Source organism: Pleurodeles waltl, chromosome 2_1 (genome assembly GCF_031143425.1).
Source record: "Pleurodeles waltl isolate 20211129_DDA chromosome 2_1, aPleWal1.hap1.20221129, whole genome shotgun sequence".
Classification (NCBI taxonomy): Eukaryota; Metazoa; Chordata; class Amphibia; order Caudata; family Salamandridae; genus Pleurodeles; species Pleurodeles waltl.
In genome coordinates this window covers 776667937-776692052 of record NC_090438.1, presented here as the reverse complement: position 1 = coordinate 776692052, position 24116 = coordinate 776667937, and the positions used below count along the sequence as shown (strand labels likewise).

Genomic DNA, 24116 nt, shown 5'->3' with positions numbered 1-24116 from the left:
GTAGATAGATGTGCTCCTTCGGCATCTCACTAACCAGTATTGCAAGCTAGGAGAACAGCTATTGGGCGAAGGGAAGGCTATTTCTATTGCAACCATCAGGAGTGCTTTGGATGCAGCGGATACAGCAACGGGGGGGGGATTCACAACCTCAGTCATCCTTCGGTGCCACTCTTGGTCCTGTGTATCTGGCTTTAAGCCAGAGGTGAGAAAGCACCTGCCTTTTGACGAAGAACACCTATTCAGGCTGCATGTTGACACTATGTTTAGGAAGATCAAGGACACAGAAACCGCTAAGGTGATGAGTGGCCTTCAAGTTCTTTCAGTTAGGGGATTCTTTTGTGGGCAGCAATCAAGAAGCAGCTTCATAGTCACCTCCCCAAACCAAACACAGTCCTACTATTGGCAACAGCAGTATTATCACCCACAGGGCGTAAGGGGTTTCACACAATTGTATGCTAGACATAATGGCTTCAAGGGTCCGGGCAGAAGCACTTCAAGTAAGGGAGCCTCTACCTCCAAGGACCAACCTTTCCCGCATCCCCTCAGATCACACTACACCTGTTGGGGGAGACTTCAGGGATTCCTTCTCTGCTAGGAAGGGATCACCACAAGCCGATGGGTCCTATCCGTTATCAAGCATGGGTATTGCCTTGAGCTCATCTCAGCCCACCAGACATCACACCTTGCACCCATACAGTCAGCCCAGAACATCACACTTTGCTTCAAGAGGAGGTTCAAGCGCTCCTAGTGAAAGGGGGCATAGAGCCAATGCCCCATCAACATCAGGGCAAAGGCTCTACTCAGTAGACTTCCTCATTCCCAGGAAGGACCAGTTCCTCAGACCAATTACTCAACCTCTGTCATCTCAACAAATACATCCTGTCAGGACATTTCCACATACTCACCTTACAAGTTGTCATCTCTCTATTGTAGCAAGGCGACTTCATGACCATGCAAGACCTGAAGGATGCCTACTTTCACATCCCAATCCCTCCAGCTCTACTGCGCTAACTCCACATCATGATAAGTGGACAACACTACCAGTTGAATGTGCTACCCTTTGGTGTCACCATGGTCCCAATGGTCTTCATCAATTGTTTAGCGGTGGTAGATGCTCTCCTTGGAAAAGGAAGAACTCACATCTTCCCCTGCCTCAACAATTGCCTGATCAAGAGCTCAAGCAGACAGGAATGCCTGACCTGCACTCAGGTTTCATTGCTGCACAACCTAGGTTTCACAGTGAATGCCACCAAGTCACACTTGGAACAGCTTCAAATTCAACCTTTTTGGGATCAGTACTCAACTATGTATGGGCATAGTTTCCCCGACCCCAAAAAGGGCGCTAATATTCCAACAGCTACTACCTCTTCTTCAGCCACTTAGTTCCCTGCCAGTTTGCATGGCAATGTGCCTTCTGGGAATGATGGCTTCATGCATTTCTATAGTGCCACATACCAGACTACATATACGCCTACCTCAGGAATGCCTCTCAAGTCGGTGGCCTCAAGCAGAGGGTCAGTTAGAAGATCTGTTGTTGGTAATGGTCAGCATGCTTTGCTCTCTGCAATGGTAGAACAGCAACAATCTGTTGTAGGGAAGGCCCTTAGCAAATGCAGTTTTGCAAATGACCTTCACCACGGGCACATCTGTATTCAGCTGGGGATCACACCTCAACGATATGACAGTCCCCACGGTCTGTGACCATCTCATCCAAGGGTTCTCCACGTCAACCACTTGTGACTATAAGCCATTCGTCTTGCTCTCATAACCTTTCTTTAGCAGATTTAAAGTAAAGTAGTCCTGATGCGCACTGACAGCAGGGCTGCCATGTTCCAAAAGCAGGGAGGCACACACTTTCCTACACTATCGCCCATAATGCAGTGAATCTGGCACTAGGACATCCATCACTGGGTTGATCTCACCACAGAGTACCTTCCAGGAGTGACAACAACTTTGCAGACCTGCTCAATAGGACGCAACAAGAAGTCCACCCTCGAGTTCTACACCCTTACTTCAAGAGATGAATTACCCCAAACATAAACATTTTTGCCACACATGAAAACACAAAATGCCCAAACTTTGCCACCAGATTTCTGCACCCCTAGTTCATTACCATTGCTCTGTGGATTAGTTAGTTAAGGATCTTTACATATGCCTTTCCTCCTCTCCCACTGATTTTTTACGTGGTTGGGAAGATCAAGCAAACATCCTTCATCCTGGTGGCGCTTCATGGGCCAGACAGCCATGATTTTCAATCCTTCTAGAGGTGTCCATCATCCTCCCCCCCCATGACAAGCCGCCCCAACAGGCCTGATCTAAAAAGACACCCAGACCACAGACAACACAACCTGGTGATTTGGCCCCAGAGGTCCTAGAGTTTGGTTATCTTCAGCGGCCTCAAGTGCATGTACATCCTCAGGGACGCCCATAGGCCCACTACATGCATCTACTGTGCTGCTAAGTGGAACTGTTTTGTGTAGTACTGCGCTCCACAGCACACAAACCCTCCTGCACTGATGATGCAAGACGTTATTTACTACCTCCTACACTGAAAAATTGCATGGTTAGCTTACACAATCCGGCTTCATTTAGCAGCGACTGCTATATATATGCAAAACAGGCGGCATTCTTCACTCTTCAAAAGTCTTGTAATAAAAGCTTTTATGGAGAGCTTTAAGCACCCCATTACACCAAGAGTGCTTCCAGCCCCAGTCTGGAAACTTAGTTTTGCCCTCACCAGACATATGGGCCTCTGCCCACTTCAAACCACTGCATTCAAGCCCTTAGCAATTTCTTCCTTCAAAGGTTGCCTTAATTGGAGCTATAACTTCTCTGAAACATATTAGTCAACTACAGGCCCTCACATTGCAGGAACCTTTCTTTCAGGTACATCAGGACAGTGTGGCTCTCGGAACCAGTCCAAAATTGATCTCAAATGTGCTCTTATGTACTAGATTGTCAGAACCAAATCTTTTTGTAAAACACAATTACTGGTTTTGCCTTTTCACAACCTCATAAAGATCATGCCATTTCTAAGCCAGGAATTGCCAGGTGGCTTGTCAAATGCATTCAAACCTGTTGTGTAAAGCTAAAAGAACCCTGCCTTCCCACCTCAAGCCACACATCACCCGCAAAAAAGGCACTGCTACATCCTTGCTAGGGAATGTACCCATAGCAGATATTTCTAAAGCTGCCACATGTTCCCCTCCTTGCACTTTTACAAAGCATTGAGCTTTTCAAACTGCCCTAGGTACCCTCTTTGGGACCTCTGCACCATCCACTGGCTAGCCTCCGCTTAGGGGAGTACTGCTTACAGGCAATGCAGAGCATGTGTATCTACAGCCACAGATGCTACGAACGGATAATGTTACCCTGTTTGTTGCATGTAGTGCTGTAGATTCACATGCACCCACCCTCCTCCCCAGAAGCCAGTGTTTGTTACATATGTCTTTCACTAATATTATTCTCTTCACTCATGGACATTATTCTTTTCTGCTCGCTACTCCATTCCTACCCTCCCCCGTTGGGCGAAAAACAATCTAACAAAGGAGTCGATGCCCAGTTACATCCACGACCAGAGGAGGAGTCATCAAGACCTTGTGATTCGAAAGACTTCTTTGAAGAAAATCAAGTTATAATTGCCCAAGTCCAGCACTAGATGGCAGGGGTACGCAGAGCATGTGAATCTACACCACTACATGCAACCAAGTTACTTACAGGGTAAGTAACAGATATCTTACACGTTTTAGGTTTCTGCCAAACTAAGAAGCAACCTATAGAAACTTTAGTCTTGTCTTTCTGCACTACCATCAGCATTTTGTGTTGCCTAGACATTCTAGTAGTGATCATCTTTGCAAAGGGTATTTATCTTTGGTGTATCATTCGAAGTAATTTTAAATACACCTTTATTTTTGGTTGGTACGACTTTTAAGCATTATTTTCAGAATCGGCCGTCACTACCAAAGTACGCATAGGGCGTGTTCCTGTGACCTACTATTCATGTAATGGCTTTGTACGACATTAGAAAAAATATCTTAGGAATCTTGTACATTCAAAACATTTTACCACGGGCTTTGAACTGTGCATGAATAATGCTTTTACTATTTTCTTTTTGTGTTTGGTGGCCTTCTTTGTCCTATATCACAAGTTGTGATTAACCAGTTCTTAGATTCTTGTTTACTCTTTTTGATTACATTATGACACAAAGCAGCTGGTACGGCCTATGTTGTAAGTAGGCATTGTCCATTCTGGGGCCAAGATGTTTTTGCGGAAGATGTTGATTTCTTAGTTGCTCCCACATTCTGGCCTTGTGCAAAGTGCCTCCAGATTAGTGATGTCTGCCTGAGCTTCTAGGCACAGAGAAAATAAGCAAACACATCAGACAGGAAAGCGGCATTGTTGGGGCCAAGAAATAGGGTCGCATCATCGGCTATCCAGAGAGGCTGGCAACGCTGCTAGTTCTTGCGGACGTAATAATATGTGTAATCGCAGTTTTTTCGAGGCTGGGTGGGGCATTGGACCTCTTCCTAGTAAGTATTTGCCTTGAAATTCCTCTTCTCAAATCAGCTTGGTCACCAGTGGAGTCTCTTTCTTCCCTTCTGTGGCTGAATGTGGGAAGGGCACAGCCAGGCAAACGGTGGCAGAGACTAGGTGTGAGCGAGCAGTGAAAGTGAGATCATAACATTGGAATATTGATGGTATTTATGTGTGAGAACAGACTTTGACATCCTGACACCCAAAAGGGGATTGCTGAGGAATGATGTGCGAGAGAGGTCTTCTATGTTTTAGGTTGGTTGCTTTTAACAGTGGTCCAAAATACACAACGAAAGTGCAACTAGATGCACTTTTAATTTCTTCATTAAATTGTGAAATAATATTCAACAAGTTCACAGTTGTTTCCTCTTGTTACTTAGGTTTGCTACACAATTATCTTTTTATTTGCTGCAGACATTTGAACATATGTCCATCAGTTTTTCACATAGCTCCCATGACGTTTGGCAGTGCCTAGCCATGACTTTTGATTGATAATCAGCATTCTGGATTTTTTTTCTTGGTTTTCTTTGAGTACTCTTCTAGCCAGTGGGTCTTGGTGCTCCTATCCAGTGAATGTTTGTTACAAAAAAAATCATTTGCATATCTAGCCCGAGGTGTTTTTGGAAAGTACCTAAGGGTTTGGAATTTGATTGAAAACGTTGTAAAGCTGTGCAGCATGTCTGAGTGTGTTTTGACTATTGCAACGTCATCTGCAAAGAGTTTTAAAAGAAACTCATCTAAAGGTTGCATGTTGCCAAAACTAGCTGCCAGAATGTGCTCACATTTTCATAAGCGTGAACATATCATGCACGTGCCTAAAGCACTCCACTGGCGCCTAGTGCATCAGTGCATCAGTGCATTGTGTGCTATTCATAAAGCCTGTTGGGGCAAAGACCCAGGATGCATGCAAAACTTTGCCACCACTGTGTACCAACTATACATCCACTTAAAGAATAATCACCTGATATATTTTAGTGGCTGTAACATGGAGGCTGGTAGATTGGAAGGGGGGCTTCAGTGGAGGCTGGTAGATTGGAGGGGGGGGGGGGCTTCAATGTAAAGTCTCTGTTACTCAGCTTCCAGACCGGAGGACAGTACTAGACTGCTTATGGTTTTGCAAAGACTTTCATCTTAGCTTAGTTTTAGTTTAACCTTACCTAATTCATTAAGTGCAAAGGTTTCAAGGGCTTAAAATGGAAAGAGCAAAAGGGTCCTGCCCGACTCTTGGGCAAATGCCCAGGTCAAGGTAGTGAGCTTCAGTAGCAGGTGGACCACTCCTACTAGGCAGCTGCCTCTGCCAGTTCCTTGCCACCAGAAGACCCGCCTAGTATGAAACAGGACTTCATGTGGTGGAGAATCTCCAAACACTAGCTGCCCACTGCTACCGGTTAAGTCTAAGAACAGCCCTGAGCTGTAACACATAATTCCCCCTCTAGGCAGTTACGAGTGCTTGCTCGGTGCATAGCTGGAGTCACGCATCACATGATTTTGATGCAGCTGAAGGTCCTATCCAGCCTGGGCACAACATCCATCTGCAAGAAATAGGCTATTGTGCCTCTGCAGACTTGGGTAACCTTTGAGCAAAGGTTCCCGACTTTGCTGGGAAAGTTTAAAACGCCCCCCACTCTTGAATTATTCCAAGCTAGCTCTCAGGTGATCTCCACGCAAAACGGGGTCTGTGACTGTAAAACATTGTCAAGGTTCCCACCTTTCCATAGGACTCCGACATGTTTTTATCCCTGCATGAATTTGACCATTTTTTATTCAAAACTTCAACTTCGAGAAGTTGAATGGTCATGTGCAGCGATGTAATAAAAAATAATAATAAATACTCAAAAAATAAATTCTACGAAGGGTGCCATTTTCATTGAATATCAATGCTTAGGTTTTTCGTTTGTTTTATATGTTTTATTTTTCTTTTATATTTTATATTTTATTGTGTGTGGTACATATAATCGCCATTTTTGCTGCATAGCACACCACTGCATGCTTTCAAAGTGCAAGGTATTTCGTGGTGCTTATAGATTTTGGGATCTGGCCTGTAGCTTATGTTATTGATTCATAATTGGATATATAGTGGCGATATGTGCATTGCCTCTCCTCTGCATTAGTGGCGTTCCCTCTGTGATGAAAGCAGATGTTTACCTAGTGATGCGGAGTAGTGTGATTGTTAACCTAAGTATGATATGAATGAAATTGCCTGTTTTTCGACTACAGGGATGAATCCGAACTTCCAGCCCTTCTACCAGCCTAATGAATGTGGGAAAGCTCTGTGTGTCAGGCCGGATGTTATGGAACTGGATGAGCTCTATGAGTTCCCGGAATATTCCCGGGACCCCACCATGTACTTGGCGCTCAGAAATCTCATTTTAGCATTGTGGCACATAAAATGCAAGGTAAGCAAGAAGTAATATTCAAAGCCAGATGATGAACTAAGTTTGGAATTAGCTCTTTTTTCTCTGTTGCTAGACGTATATTACAAAATTACCCCCTTCCTCAAACCGAAACTCACCAGCAACGTATTTACTGACTTCTATTGATACGTTTCAGCATGTTGCCATTCTGTGGTGGGTAGAGTAATATCGACCAAATAATGTGTAATGTTTTCATGCATTTTCTTGTATTTCTTTTACTCTGTTTTCCTTCTTCAATCCTTTTTAACTGATTTGGAAATTCCTCCTGAATTGGAAAATTGTGGAGGCTAGTAAGGTCCTGGCATGGAGGGAGTACAGAAGACAGAGCTCATTGCTTATACAGTCACTACCCCTCCATTGCATTTCTGTAAAACATCGTCATGTGGATGGCAGAAACAATGTTTTGCCAATATAGTGGAAATCCAGTACCTTATCTTGAAGAATGTTGTGACAGTAATGAATGTGGAGCCAAACATGTCAATGCATATGGTATGAGTAATTCATAGCTCCGATTGTGGTGTCCGCAGCTCTTTATTAATTTGGATTAGCTGTTAGAAGTTGTCAAATAAAATTCTCTTTATTCGATTTATCATGATAAATCATAAAACACATACAGTTAATGAATCATTAAAATCGACGCAACACAATAAAACTGTTCATTGGAATGAATGGAAACTCCAGCTAAAAACAATGGTACACTAAAACAGACTGTAAAAATAAAAAATAAATGGAAATGTAAAAAGGCCGGCCTCACTTGTCTAAAACCCAGTGGTAGCAATAAAGGACGAATATACTTATGGTGTAGGTTCGTAAACTTTCGAAAAATAAAAATAGTTTGTAAAGTGTTGAGTCGTATCACAATTGCAAATTGCAGGATCCATTGGTATGCACCAACCGACTAACATCTGTGGAAACAAATTTAGGGAGATATAAGACTAAAAGTGCCTATGGAATACCGGCAGGTCAAATGTTAGGTACAGTTTAAATTTGCTAAAGAGTTTTAGCATCTCATAATGCTTGCATGTGTTTTTAGGCAAAGCCCTTTCTTCCCTTTTTTTCTGCATGTGAACCCCAAACACCTCTTTGACCGACCACACATCAGATTTCGAAATTAACTCCGGATGAGAAGACAGCTCTGGCCTACCTAAGACTCCCAACAGATCTTTAATGTATTTTATCCAAGGAATTTGGTGGCCATATTCCAACCACAAACAGACTCCCAGAATCACTCTATCAAAATCCACGTCATTTTTTTTAGCCACACTGACAACCATAATAACACCAGTGGATTTGACTATAACCTGTACTAAAACCTATTCTCAATTCTTCATGGACAGTTTCTGGAGTAACAGACGGTGGTAACCTCAGGTCCTCTTTAAAAAATTATTCTCCACAACCTGAATAGAGTAACAGGATTTGTACCCCCAGTTCTCCACACCAAAGGACACTATAGGGACACATTTGGCTCTATAAATGGCTAGTAATGATTTAACATGCGGGCGTCCCAAACTTCTTGCAGAAGCGTTGATACGGGGAGCCACTCTATTGAATGAATGACTGCACATGGGCACTGATTAAAGGATCCCAGTATAATCTTGCATCTAGCCTGATGCCTAAATAGCAGAATTTATCAGTCCTGCCAATGTGCTGTCCCCTAATCATCTGGGTTTTGGTTTACACACTTCTCAACCCAGGCACCATCGTATAGGTTTTAGTTTTTGGGCCTAAACTGCTCATAAAATCACAGAAATAATAAATTAAAAGTTGCAGTCCATTGGTTGTATGTGCTAAAAGCATAGTGTCATCTGAATACGGCAAGGCTGGCACCTACTCGCCTTTTACTCACCAAAGGAACATCCTTACACTCTGCCACTAAGAACTGGTCCAAATTATTAATATACAAAATAAACATCATAGGAGCTAAAATACAGCCCTGACTGACTCCTCTCCCTAACTCAAAGTGTGATGTGCATTCCCCTTTGGCCCTGGATCTTACCAAGGCTTCCAGCCCCTTGTGCAAGTCTATCAGGAAATTAATGAGAGCTTTCTCCACCCCAGTGGCCCCAGCAAAGCCCATAATTTTGCTGTATCATCTCTGTCAAAGCCTGTGCTGAGGTCCATGAAGACCAAGTGTATCACCTCTTTCCTCACCTAAATGTGCTTGGTAATGAATAAATATAGATTAAGATTTTGATCGAACGTACCGCTCACAAATCTAAAACAATATTGAATATCTGAGATACTATTTCCATTCTCTTCCCATTCTCTCAATCGTTTTTACAGTACTCTGCCTATGACCTCCACTTCAGCTTCCACTAAAGAAATGGGCCCATAGCAGCCTGATTCTGCGCGATCCCCTTTTTTTGAAGACCGGTACGATGACAGACCTCTGCCAAGAAGGGGGGGAATAAACTTGTGGTGCTCCATTAAGATGCTGACGGACTAAAGGGGCCCATAAGTAAATCCACTCTGGTACCGCTACCTCATTTAAAAGGTGCTGGTTCACTACATTCCAAAAAGTGGAACTTTCTCCCAGCTCACATGCAACCACAAACTCTTCCCACACCTCCCTTTCAAGGACCTCCTTTCGGGTCTTACAAGCCATGTATAACGTTTTCTGGCTTCCTTCACTGGCTCCTTATCCCTCGCTTTTTTTGTGTAGGGCTTTCATCAGATCCTTATGAGCTAATGAACAACTCGTTGGAAACCACTCGGGGCCTGGGTGTCCCCACTTTTCGATGTTATTGTAAGGGCTGTTCGCACTGATTACAAATCTTAGAAAATAAATCTAATATGATCTGGTCTCGGATGTCTGTTAGTAAACAGTGTCTACCAGTAAACAGTTTTCAAAATCAACTCGCCGTGTCTCAGTCAGGTCACTTAAAAAATAATGTGGGGCAATTTTACCCCATCTAAGCCTGTGACCTTGCCCCTGTAATTTCCGAGGCTCATTACATGGAGTAACGTTTCCCCCCAGATCAAACCCTCTAAACTGTGCCACTAGCCGGTTATAGTTGCTACTATTATCCCATTCTACAGTAAAGCTGTCAAGCACGGTAACAACCCCTCCGAAACCAAAATAAATCGACGACAGAGCAGCACACTCTCCCCTTACATGTCGGTACTACATCAGTGTGAGGAATAACTTGATTAGTCAACAACTTAAAAAAGATTCAAATTCTGCTGCCGAAATATTTTAGCGTGTCCTCTTCCTGGGAATGAGAAAAAGGAACCTGCTCTAGTTCCTTTCATGCTACCATCTTCTCCTATCAGAATCACCATATGAACAAGGATGTAAATTAAAGTCACCCACTAACACTATCCAAGGGAAGAAGAAGAATCCCTATTAGCTTGCTAGTAGCTTCCTGCTTTTCTCTGGGCCATAAGAAAGGCTCTTTGTTGTGTCATGAGGGAATAACTCCTAATGTATTCTTAAATATCTTGATAGTGCAACACAGCATAACAGATGCAGCATTGATCTGCTTTATGGGAAGAGGCAAATGATTGCTTTCTGTGAGGTTCCCAGGCTTTAGCTTCTTGTTCGTTTCTGTAAAAGAATGAGGAGCTGGTCCTTTCACGTCAACTTTAAATCTAGCTGCTCCTACTCTTGCTACCATTATCTTGGTACCATCATTGCTTCCACTCTCACTTCAGTACCAACTGTTTCCCTTGTTCTTGTAGTCCGCAACTGCTCTCTCCCCTCATGTTCCTTTAGTACGCTCCTGCTGTCCTGTTCAATGTGCTGCAATGTTATTGTGGCTGTTGCTGACTGGTGTCTTCATAAAAATCCTCAAATTCTCTGCAATTAGGTTGCAGGTTACTTTTGGCCATCCATGTTAATTCCATTGTTAATGACTTGCTAAAGTTCCATTTGGGTATTACCACAAAATATAAAAGTGGTATCTGAAAATATTTCATAGTCTTTGAAATGGTTCAGATTGTTCGGGTGATAAGTTACTCGTGTTTCATGTTCACTTGTTAGTTGTAAACATGACTCTTCGGATGTCAGCTGTAGACCCCTATCAAATGGGCTTTCCAATGTATTTTACCAAAGCCTTCTCATCCCATATAAGTGGTGAACTTGGGAAGTGGGGACACAATGATTCTCGAATGTAGAGTGGATGACAAAATGGAGCTGCCATTGTGCTTTTGCCCATCATGTTATTCAAAGTGAAACTGGTAAAACGGGATCCGTTTTGGCATATTATCCATGCCTCGTCTCTATGATGAAACTCAGACACAATTAACTAATGACGAAGCATTATATACAATGCCTAACTTCTTAAAAAGTCTGAAGGAGGAAAAAAAGAATTTCATTAAAAGGAGGCCACGTTGATGGTGAGATTGACAAGAATTAATTTGCGCTCCACATAATCAGGGAATATTACCTCATAGTTCTAGTTTCACCTTAGCGGAAGTGATTCATTGCACAGCTCCTTATTGCCACTGAAAGGCTAAGTGCAACAAATGAAGAGTCTATCTTGATCCACCCTGGTCACAGAAACAAAGCCCCAAGAGATGGAAGAGGGCTCAGAATGCTCTGGTTGGTATTTGGAGCTTTAGCTGAATGTGGTCTGGGCAATAATCTGCAGATTTTGTGAACCCTAAATGGTGAAGAGAAATCAGATCTCGGCACATTTTTGTCCACTTCGATGGTGAATGAGTTTTACGGTATTTCTGGAACAACTGACTGCAGGCATAAAACGATTTTTCTTGCTCAACTCGTCTCACCTATATGCGAGGAAAAAGCGAGGGGATCTTACTGTTATGCTGATCTTGAAAGATGAAGACATAATGGAGTGGATTCTGAAGGCAGAAAGACATAGCCAAACCATGTAGTTTAAAAGAAGTCTGATCTGTTTTCCCGCTACACTTCTCAAATCAGGGAGAAACATTGGAGGATGCTGATACACATAAGTGAAGATAATCCACCCAGCAAGTCGAACTGCTGTGAAAGATGTCTTTATTGAAGTGTGATGAATTCCTGTAAGCTCCTTGAAAAATAAAATGAGGAGCACTTACCCCACCCACAGACTGCCATACACTCACCGAAGTGTGGGAGGGTGTCATCTCCTGACATTACTTTAATGGCCTGCATAGTATCTGTGAATGCTGTTCAAATCAAAGGGCTATCTTTGGTTAGAAAAGGCATAGGTGTTGATGGACGTACAGAGGAATGACCATTGAGATGGTCTAGGTTTTGTTGCATCTATGATCCCCAGGGCTTCAGGAGCCTTTGCATTTTGTCCTCCAGGGCCTCAAGTCCACTCTCTTTCACAGTTTCTCTTTTTAGTTCCGGAGCCCTTCAAGGACCTCCAGAGAAGTAGTCATAGATAATTCCCACTTTGTGAACATTAGTGGCATACAGGGAACAGCAGGATGTGTTTGCGTTTGTGGATATCTCAAATGAGAACTACCGGATTGAGACAACTGAGTGGGCTTGTGAAGATTGAACAACAGTATGCCAGGCTGGGAGTGCATTCTTAGGTACATAAACAATTCCTGGTAAAGAATTGCACACTGCATATTATCTACAGTTACAGTGTTTATCAAAATGCGTATTGCACAGTTAACAATCACTATGTGCAGCATTAGGAGTGGATAAAGGATTGCTCAGTATGGAAAACTTTAAATGTAGTTTAAAGCATTTGAAATAACTCAATCTATCCGTACTCCACTGCAAATTGCAAAAAAGTCCTACATTTCCTATGTTGTGATCTTGGGGGGAGATTGCATCATTAGGTTTTACTATTATGAGAAATACATACATATATTTTAAGAAATACATATTTGAAAAAAGATTGACATTGTTTGAGAAATGAATTATCCCTGAAAAAGTTCGATGACAAATTTGTCAGGAATGAAACACTTGTTAACTGCAGTTTTATGTGTTTTTATGGTGTTGGTTTGTGGATTAATCAATAAAGGAGGAAGTAAATCAATGAAGAGGATGTTAGAACTGTAAAAGACGTTTTGCAAACTGCGGTGGATGGACTGAATTACTGGAAGTACTTTATCATGGATAAGCCTAATCCCTTTTGATCTATCCGTAAACGATGTTGCGATGGGAGACAATTTTTCCATCCGTGTTTTTTTCTTTTTTTTTTTTTAACTCAATAACACGTACACTTTAAAATAAAAAAATAATTTGGGTGTTTTATTTTTTTTTAGCCTTTTTAAAAAAAATGATGCTGAAAGGCATTGCTTATAGCTGTTACCAGGGAATCGAAGCTGGCCCTTTTCTTTTCTTAAATTAATCTCACTAATAACTTTTCTTTTCTTGTGACCAATGTATGTTTTGTTTTGCATCAGTACATTCGTAGTAGTTTTTCTTTGCTGCTTTTTAAGCTTGGTTTGAAAAAGAAAAACACTTTTTGCTAATGTTTATCTTTTTTGTGCAAATGTTTTAGTTAAGCTGACCTATCACCTGTAGATCACGGGAAGTGCTCAGACTCTTGGGGGTTACAAGTGGGGGCTCCTATAAATGTAGTGTCATTATATGCTGATGACGCATTAGTTTATCTTAGACACTCGACTTATTATGCGCCTTTTATTTTTATTTTTTACATGCGCTATCTGAATATGGAGAAGTATCAGTCCGATGAGGGGGCGGGGTTGGCGAGTTGCTTAGAGAAATAGAGGAAGAGGCATTGCCGAGAATGGCTGTTCCTTGGGTTCCTAAAATTTCAGATCTCTAGGCATTCAGATCACACTAAATGAAACGGACATCCACAGACTGAATTTGGGAAGAGTGATAGATTGCCTTCAGTCTACAATTAAGCGCTGGAATACACTTCCTCTATCAGTAATAGACAGAGTGGCCCTGGCTACGATGGCATTTTTACCAAGATGTTTATATATATATATATATATATATATTTTGAAGGGTGCCAAATATATGATTCAGAGACGGGTAATTATGATATTGGAATAATTGTGAGTGGATATGATCTGGGCAGGCAAAAGGAGTAGGATTAAACTGGGCACCCTGAAACGGGTATGAGAAAAAGATGGGTTGAAGGTGCAGGATGTGGAACTGTCCCATGTAGCCGCTCATCTACAGCATGCAGTGCATTGGTTAAAAGAGAGTGAGTATTGTAAAAAGAGCCTCCTAGAGGGTACATATATATGGAGGAGCAACTCCAGAACTTTTGATGAGAGGCCAGTGAGTACCTAAATACTTGCCCTTTGTTATTAGACAGGTTTGTTTAATTCGGGACAAGGTGGTTAGGAAGCTTTAAAATGCTCACTTTTTGCATTAGACAAGCTAGTAGGGAGTATTCATCCCTTTGGGCAAATCACCAATACTATAGCATTAGAACGCTGGAAGTGGGGAGATTGTTTAACCCAGGCAGATTTATATCCCAAGAACAGATTGAAGGAGCACAAGAGAACTTCAGGATTGAAGCCTGTTCCTCAAGTATGTACAACTCAGGCGAGGGGCATAGGGTGTTCTTTTTCAGAGGCGCCGTCACTAATGCAAACAATAACAATGTTATTGGCCCTGCCCCAGTACAGACATCTTATCTCTAACATATATATATATATATATATAGAGCCTTATGGGCGGACAAGCCGCTGAAAGACACATAGTCTACGGGACAAATGACAAGCACACTTAGAAGACAACCTTACTGATAAAGAGTTTTTGCAGTTATATCAGGATGTGAAATCTATATCGAGTAATTCAGACTTTAAATTGATAGAGTATAATTATATCCACATGACATACTTAAACCCTGCCAAATGGAATAGAATCTATCATGGAAGGTCAGCACGCTGTGTCAGGTGCCATGCATAGCTGATTTTTGCATATTACATGGACCTGCGCAGCTATACAAGATTTTCGACGGAAATTCATTGCAGAGTTCAACACTGAGAGGCTGTTAAAAACCTACAGTAAAGCAGTGCTTGCTGAACTTTCTTCCAAATGAAGAGAAAAAAAAACTTATGGGCAGACATTTGTTTAGATTGGGAACAATACTAGCTAAGAGCTATTCATTGTTGAGCCCCAGAACACCACCATTGGGTAACCAGATCTGCGATATGATGGAATAGGCATTGGCAGAGGAAGCCCAGATGAAAATAATGAGACAGGAAGAGAAGTTAGCAGAGGATTCGATAGAATAGGCTGAGATGAGTCTGGTTCTCTCTGACCCTCCGGGAACCAGGCACTTGTGATAAAAAGTGGTGACTTGTTCCATGAATGGGATGTTAAAGAGCAGTATTATGGAAATAGACTGTTAAATAGTTTCAGGGGTCTGGGGCATGGGAATGCTCTCTGGGGGTATGAATGGTCAATTTATGGGATGATCGAGGATGTGACGTGCCACAGGAAAAAAGATGCAGCATCTTTATGAGGTTTCTAGTGACCCACAGGCTGAGTCAACTATTACCTGTTAAGGAGCCAGAATGACACCAACCGAATATAGCTGTGATCTTGAAATTTTGCGGATATCATGAAGCACAATTGATGGATGGTGGGAATCGGGGTGGATTGCATACTGACGGAAGATATGGTTTGGTTTGGAGTATTGTCAATGTCACTAGTTTATCATTTTAAACTATGGTATTAAGCATAGGAAATATGGTAGAATATACTATGACACAATTATGATGATGTGTGATGGTTATTTTATTTGGAAAAATCAATGAAAACCTTTTTTTTTTTTTTTTTTTTAAACGCCCAATATTAATAATCTCCCCTGTTGTGTGTACTTCCAACAAGGACCACATGCCAACGCTAATGAAATAAATCTTCTTTTTGATTCACTTCCAGTTAATTACCTTCTAAATGCTTCTGTATTGTTCTACTTCTAACTTGCAATTGTAGTTGTATAGACCTTGCGAAACTTCCCATTATGGAGGTTTAAGTTGTATTAATATTCTGCAAAAATTAATTAACATTGCTGGTTTAGAGCAGAGTCTGGTGTTTGCCCCCAGCATTGGTCTGGAACTCTGTGGTATAGAGCCTTATCTTTAAGAAAAGGCAAGCTTGTCTGAGATAACGTCTTAAGGTAGGGAATAATTTCTAAGCTAATGAATTTGCGAGAACTATTAATAAGTTAAGTAGCTTTGTTTTCTGGTCTTCCGTTTGCAACTCGAACTCTATGGTATTTTATTAATAGTCTCCTTACTTCAACATGATATGTCATTTGCATCAACATGTCACATATCAGTTTGATATACAGTTGTAATGTTCTTAATGCATTCTTTCGTTTTAAAACATTTGTTAAATTACTGATAAATTTGGAGGTAAGACATTGGAAACCTTAAAATGCTTGTAAGTGAGGATAAAGATTAATGTATCTGTTTTCTTTTCTTTTTGTAGGAGCCTCTTACTCGCCATAAATGTGCCCCGCACATAAATGTCCGTGGTCTTGTGCGCATACGCTGTGTTCAGGAGTTAGATAAGATCCTTCATTTCATGACAAGGAAAGGATTGGTCAACACAGGAATATTGTCTATCAGTCCCGGTGAGCACCTGCTCCCAAAGGATTATCACTATGTAAGTGGTGATTGTTGTCATTACTGAAACTCACGATTGCCTTGCTTTTCAACAAGTCTGCTAGGTAAATTGAGAAAAATATTTTAAGAAGTTGGTAAGAAAATGAATTTGAAATTGTGTTTGAGGAAAGAGGGAACCATGATTCCATCTCACTTGTGCATAGCCTTTTTAAGGGTCTCTGGGATCTGAAATATAGGTTTGGACTTCTATGGAGGGGTGAGAGCATTAGGTTGCTATATGCATTCTTCATGCAGCGAAGAATCCAATGTCTGATTGCAGGGATATAGATGGCGTACAGAGCGATAGGGTGTGAGTTAGTTAAAAGAAAGGCATTTAAGTGTTTTTGGGAATTAAGATTGTTGAAGATGAAGAGTGAGATAGTGAGATTGGAGGAGCAGTAGCCTTTTTAAGCAGCGATACAACGAGTGTGTTTGGAAACATAAGTAAAACCAGAGTGTGTGTAGTTAAGCTAAGAGGAGAGCCAACATTCCTCTAAGGGAACTGGGCACTATCTCAAACGACTGGAAAGTGTATGCCTGCAGTGTGCAATACAATAAACAGTTCACTGTCTACCTGTCATGAATCATACAGTTTCCTTCTGAATTATTGCATTACAAAAAGGTTTTCACCCTTTCTGCAGGTTTTGTTTTTATTGGACATCAGTTAATTATAGCAGTCTAAAAGTGACAAAATCATTTTTTTCTGTTTTTAGAAATCCGTCATTGTTATCGGAGCTGGCCCTTCAGGATTAGCAGCAGCAAGACAGCTACAGAATTTTGGAGTAAAGGTACTTATCAACGATTATAAGATAGTTGATATCTCTTGTACGAAAGTGTGCTGAGACTAGACAATCTATTTTGACGCAAATGCTTTTCAATCATAGTTCTCTGAAAACGTGCCTGGGAAAGCTTCACTGGTTTCAGTCCAATGATGAGTGATGCTTTAGGTGCTTTACTTTAGCCATTAGTCTGTTGTTTTAAATACCAGAGATTGCCTGTGCTTTAAGAAAAGACATGCCACTTTCCACGGCAGGCTGCCCCTGTACAGTAGTATTGTGCATCTCTCACCCGGGTGGGCCCTCAGCTTTGTCACACCTTGCCAGCTACCCCCACATAGACACCAACCTTTTGCCTACAAAAAACCATAATGCCTTCTTGTTTTAAACCTCTAATACCCCAGTTAGGGGAGGAAAGTAACTAATTTCTCCATATGTGCTGTACAAGATTTTAGAACATAACATACTGCAGGCAGTTAGCACTATCCTTCCCCGGTCAGGTCCTCTGTCCACTAACTATCCCAGCTGGTTTGCCATCGTGGCTTTATTCGTTTCTTTAAAGCCTCATGGCCCATAAATGCCCAGAGGGGTCCTCTTTCCCATAAGCTGTACTGGGATTTTAAGGGTGTCGCTTAAAAACTCGCCTTTTCTCATCTTTCCAGTGAAGGGCCATTTGTTCCATTACCTGAGGCTGATATGCTGCAGTGCATACATCACAAATAAAATAGTAATTTATGAACTGAGTCAGTAAAAGGACTGAAAGAAAAAAAAAAAACTGCCACACGATCAGATAGGTAAAATACTGGGTGTGTGATTTTTGACTTTAAAGACAACGGTTGTTTGTGGTTGTTCTAGTAATATTTTTTTTATGTTTTTTTTCTTACTGTGAAATGTGTAATTATTTCCACGATCACCTTCTCAACCTGGATGGTTTGTCAGACCTGTAAGTTTGAGTATCGGAGATCACTCGACTGTTGCTTTGGGATAGCTGTAATGCTTACTGTGTGGCCCCTTAGCATTTGAGCCCTAAGACACATGAACTGAAAAGGTTTTTGAAGAGAACATATATCCCTTTTCACGTATGTTTCAGCATTTTCTGTTTTTCCTCTATTTTGACAAGGCGCTTAAGTTGACTTGTTCCTGGTTCCAGATTTCCTTTTAGAGTTAGATGTTGTTGTTTCTTGTCATGACAAAGGCATACCTCTGACTAGTTAGACTCCTCTGACCAACTCAACCCCTCTGACCAACTCAACCGATGCTCGAAGTGCTTTATTTCATTCCCATATGCCCCCAGTAGGCGTGCAAGTAAACACATTTCCTGCTTATTAAAGCTGCTTGTTAAAGGCCATCATTTGGCATGCAGCAAGCCTAATTTCTTTTTTTCTTTTTCTTGTTTTCATCTGCCTTTTTATTCTAAAAGATGCAAAGTTAACTTATTCTATTCGTATGGATTTTGTAATAAATAACTCGAAGGATCTTTTTTTTTGTTTCTTCCCTCTGCAGGTGATGATACTTGAAGCTAAGGACAGAGTTGGCGGCAGAGTGTGGGATGACCACTCTTTAAATGGCGTTACAGTGGGGAAAGGAGCTCAGATTGTCAATGGCTGCATCAACAACCCAATAACACTAATGTGTGAGCAAGTGGGTCTATTTGCAAATTGAACACTAATTTGCTTTGAAATAATTTCATATGCATCCAGTGTTCATCATCAATGTCTTGTACCTAGATAAAGACACCTTCTGCTTGATGCTGCTGCTTTTTTCTCCTCTGGTTTTTAGTTGTCGTCTCATGTTGTAGAATCTACTGAAAGATTGGGAACAGGATTAAGAATTCATTCATTTCTGATTACTTCTGGTATAATTCCACATCTTGGAATAGCCAGTGCAGTTGTAATGTGTTACAAGGGATATATTTTTAACATTGGTTTTCTGCCTATCCTTAAACATAACAAATATTTCGCAATAACAGAAATGCTCCTTCTTGGCCAGAGATATGGCCTCAAACGCAATTATATTGATTACACCATAAGGGCTACAGTTACTTGATTGTGATGCTAGTAACCTGTTGGTCAGTTAGACCGGATTTTTAAATACACTCGCAGTTTCAGAACTACAGAGTGTGCACACGATTATCCCCCAGGGTTGCTTAACCACAAATATTAGCTCAATTCTCTTTCTTGTAAAATATTCTCTTCAAAATGCCGAAGTCTCTGCTGCTATATTTCAGAGGATAAATGTGTCTATCCATTTACTTTGCTGTGATTTTAGTTTAAAGAGTTGGGGCCGGAATGTTATCACATACACTTCATGATCAAAAGAATTGCCCAAGGACCCACCCCCAAATTAGTGAATTAGCCACCCACGTCGGAAAAGCAAAGTGCTCTCTTCTGGGAAGGGCATCAGCATGCAGTGCCCAATGTAGAGGCACAGCCTCCTAGTGGACAGTTAGCTACTGACTAATCTGCTGGTAACATTAGCTAGTTCTGGTGCTATTATTCTGAAATGCCTACAAAGTTTCCACAAAAGAATTACGAAATTGCAGGGGTATGAGTGCCAACATTTTTGCTGATACCAGAACTAACCACCAAAGTCAAGAAGGACGGAGCTAGAGACAGTGTACTCTGTGGGGTAGGGATTGGAAGGTTAAAATGCAAATATCTCTGGAACTGCGTGTTATACAAAGATGGGGGTCAACTGATATGGACCTGGGACAAACTCCTTTAGCTACCTCTTTGAATCTCCCTGTATTGAGTGAAGTTTATTTCATCCATAAGAACTCTGGAGTCTACTAGGGTTGGCACACAGTCTCTTTGCACAGGAGATAGGTTGACATTCAAAACTGAAGCAGGCCCTTTTTTAAACTGAAGGAAATGTGGGGAAAGCGATTGTGTCTCTCCACGCTGGAGTGGGGTTCTGGAAGACACTTCCTCTTTTGGTGATGAATAGAGTTGCAGTTGCTAAGATAGTAGCAGTGTCTAGACTGTAGTACTACTTTGCTTCACTTCCTGTAATCATGCTCAAAAGTAAATTCAAGGAACTGAATAAACCACTAGTTGACTTGATTTGGAATAGGAGTCGGCACTGTGTGGCTCTCACAAAACTCCAGCGCCCAAGCCACGACAGCAGCTTAGGCATATTATCTGGCAGTTCAAATGCTGTGGGTGACATAATGGGTGGCAGCTAGAAAGCTGGAAGAGATCAGGCTGAGGACAGAAATGCCATCACTTAAGTGGTTGTCCCATATGATCTTGTGGCCCTAGAAAGTCAGAGCTGAACCTAGGAGTTTATTGATGATGGCTAAACACTACTGGACACTATCTGAGGCCATCTAAAAAAGGGACCCTCCCCACTTCCTGGAGATGCCCACAAGTTGGATATAGGTCCTCTTTTACATAGATGCCCAGAGTTGCTTGATAGACTGGGCTTCATTAGGCATTGAAACACTGGGTGACTTATATGTTGGTGAGAAGCTACAATCCTTTGAGGAAGTGCAGCTTAAGTACAATTTACCAGCAGGGCATTTCCTGCTTGTTGCAGCACTATCAGCAATACTGCAGTGGAGGTGGAGAGATGGGCATCTTGAAGCCAAGACACATAGGGGATGCCACACACTGTGTACAATCTCAGGTAAACATAAAGCTATTATTAGCGTATATATATATGTTCGATGGCATGTGTAGCTGCAGATACACATGCTGTGCATTATCCTGCCATCTAGTGTTGGGCTCGGAGTGTTACAAGTTGTTTTTCTTCGAAGAAGTCTTTTCGAGTCACGAGACCGAGGGACTCCTCCCTTTCGGCTCCATTGCGCATGGGAGTCGACTCCATCTTAGATTGTTTGTGTTTCCGCCATCGGGTTCGGACGTGTTCCTCTTCGCTCCGTATTTCGAATCGGGAAAGTTAGCTAGTTATCAGAAAATTCGACGGTATTGTTCGCGCTCAGTACCGGTTTAGTGTTAGCACATCGACACCGAAAAGAAGAAGCGCTCCGGCGGCCCTTCGGGTCTTCCACTCTTCAGCGGGGCCTCGTTGGCCCGACCACGTCCATCTTCAAACCTCATGGACCGGACCCCCTTCCGCCCCAATTGCCATGCAAAGTATCCTTATACAGACCAACACTTGGTCTGTAATCTGTGTTTATCTCCGGAACACATGGAGGATACTTGCGAGGCCTGTCGGGCATTTCGATCAAAGAAAACACTACGCGATCGAAGAGCTCGAAAACTCCAGATGGCGTCGACACCGGCCGAGCAGATCGACGTCGAAGAAGAGGAGAGATTCCCCATTCGAGATTTGGACGAGTCCGAAAGTGAGCAGCCGAAGACGCAGCAACAAACTGTGAGTAAACCAGCCCCGGCAAAGACTCACTCAAAAATAATAAAGGCCAAGGGGATGCCACTGCCAACAGGCCATGGCTTAACCCGAAAACACGGTGACCAAACATCGGCACCGAAAAAGGCCTCCCAGCAGCCGAAGACATCCGACTCCGGTCGAGATACCGGCTCCGAACCATCTCGGCACCAAGAGTTTGGCACCCCTAAAGCCAAGAAGGTTTCCTCAGAGCTGAAAAAGACCGTACAAAAACCTTTGGTGCCGAAACATGCAGCCTCTGAGCCGAAACCAGGCTCCTATACAGAAGAGCAGGGCCTTTCAAGTCAGTTGCAAGGGCACAGATTTGAACAAGGACTGGGCATGGGAGAGCCAGACCATACCCAGAGGAGGCTGCACATACAGAAGGACACAGGGAAAATCCAAACTCTTCCTCCAATAAAAATCAAGTGAAAGCTAGCATTCCAGGAGACGGAAATGCAGCCAAAAGCAAAAGTGGCAAAAGACAAAACACCACCAAGGTTCTCGCCACAGCAGTCTCCATTGCATTCGCCACACCTGTCCCCGGTAGCAACACCCCCAATGCATTCGCCGACACACACGGGGATGACACAGGATGACCCGGATGCATGGGAACTATATGATGCACCGGTCTCAGACAATAGTCCCGATTGCTACCCGGAAAGGCCGTCACCACCTGAGGACAGCACTGCATATATGCAGGTGGTTTCAAGGGAAGCTACATTCCATAATGTAGCAATGCATGCAGAGCCCATAGAAGATGACTTTTTGTTTAACACCTTGGCATCAGCTCACAGCTCATACCAAAGTTTGCCAATGCTACCAGGCATGTTAAAACACGCCAAACAGGTGTTCCAGGACCCAGTAAAAGGCAGAGCCATCACGCCTAGGGTGGAGAAGAAATAGAAACCTCCCCCAACGGACCCTGTGTTTATAACACAGCAATTAACTCCAGATTCGGTGGTAGTGGATGCAGCCCGAAAGAGGGCAAACTTCCAATACTCAGGAGACGCACCACCGCCCGACAAGGAAAGTCGGAAATTCGATGCAGCAGGCAAGAGGGTGGCAGCACAGGCAGCCAATCAATGGCGGATTGCCAATTCTCAGGCTCTACTGGCTCGATACGACAGGGCACATTCGGATGAGATGCAACATATCATTCAGCACTTACCCAAGGAGTACCAAAAACGTGCCCAACAGGTTGTTGAGGAAGGACAAACAATTTCAAACAACCAAATAAGGTTGGCTATGGACTCGGCAGACACAGCAGCGAGGACAGTGAACACTGCAGTAACCATTCGTAGGCACGCATGGTTACGGAGCTCGGGTTTTAAACCAGAAATCCAGCAGGCTGTGCTGAATATGCCGTTCAACCAAGAACAATTGTTTTGGCCGGAGGTGGATACGGCAATAGAAAAACTCAAAAAGGACACAGACACGACCAAAGCCATGGGCGCGCTCTACTCCCCACAGAGCAGAGGCACTTTTAGAAAGCCGCACTTTAGAGGGGGGTTTCGTTCCCAAACCACAGAGCCTTCCACCTCACAAGTCAGACCCACATATCAGGGCCAGTATCAGAGAGGGGGTTTTCGAGGAACATATAGGGGTGGACAATTCCCAAAGACAAGAGGGAAATTCCAGAGCCTAAAAACCCTGCAAACCGAACAGTGACTTCAATGTCACAAACCACCACCACTCAACACCAGTGGGGGGGAGACTTACTGCATACTACCACAACTGGGAAAACATATCTACGGACGCATGGGTCCTAGCCATTATCCAACATGGTTATTGCATAGAATTCCTACAATTACCACCAGATGTGCCTCCAAGAGCACACAATATGTCCAAACAACACTTAGACCTGTTACAACTAGAAGTCCAAGCATTGTTACAAAAACAAGCAATAGAACTAGTACCCAACCATCAAAAAGGAACAGGTGTCTACTCCCTGTATTTCCTAATTCCAAAGAAGGACAAAACGCTGAGACCCATATTAGATAGACGTCAGAACACTGAATCAGATCACTTTCACATGGTAACGCTTCAAGACGTGATTCCCTTGCTCAAAACACAGGATTACATGTCAACATTAGATCTCAAGGATGCTTATTTCCACATACCCATACATCCTTCCCTCAGGAAATACTTAAGGTTTGTAATCCAAGGCGTGCATTACCAATTCAAAGTGTTACCATTCGGGATAACAACAGCCCCAAGGGTATTCACAAAATGCCTTGCAGTAGTAGCCGCTCACATCAGGAGACAGCACATGCACGTATTCCCCTACTTGGACGATTGGTTAATAAAAAACAGCACTCAGCAACAGTGTCTTCTACACACACAATACGTCATCGAAACCCTACACAAACTAGGGTTCTCTCTAAACTACCAAAAATCACATCTACAACCGCCCAAATACAACAATATTTGGGAGCAACAATCGACACACAAAAGGCGATTGCCACTCCAAGTCCACAAAGAGTACAAGCCTTCCAAAATATAATATTAAACATGTACCCAAACCAGCACTATC

General features: G+C 42.5%; 1 protein-coding gene across 6 annotated transcripts in view; it reads left to right on the top strand.

Annotated features, from left to right (window-relative positions):
* Nucleotides 1-24116, top strand: part of KDM1B (lysine demethylase 1B) — a 639352-nt gene that overhangs the window by 218214 nt on the left and 397022 nt on the right. For all 6 annotated transcript variants that reach the window (XM_069218247.1, XM_069218264.1, XM_069218273.1 and 3 more), the window contains 4 exons: nt 6751-6929; nt 16279-16455; nt 17168-17242; nt 18734-18871. In XM_069218247.1, coding sequence (XP_069074348.1) covers nt 6751-6929; nt 16279-16455; nt 17168-17242; nt 18734-18871 — 569 coding nt within the window. The remainder of the gene's footprint in view (nt 1-6750; nt 6930-16278; nt 16456-17167; nt 17243-18733; nt 18872-24116) is intronic.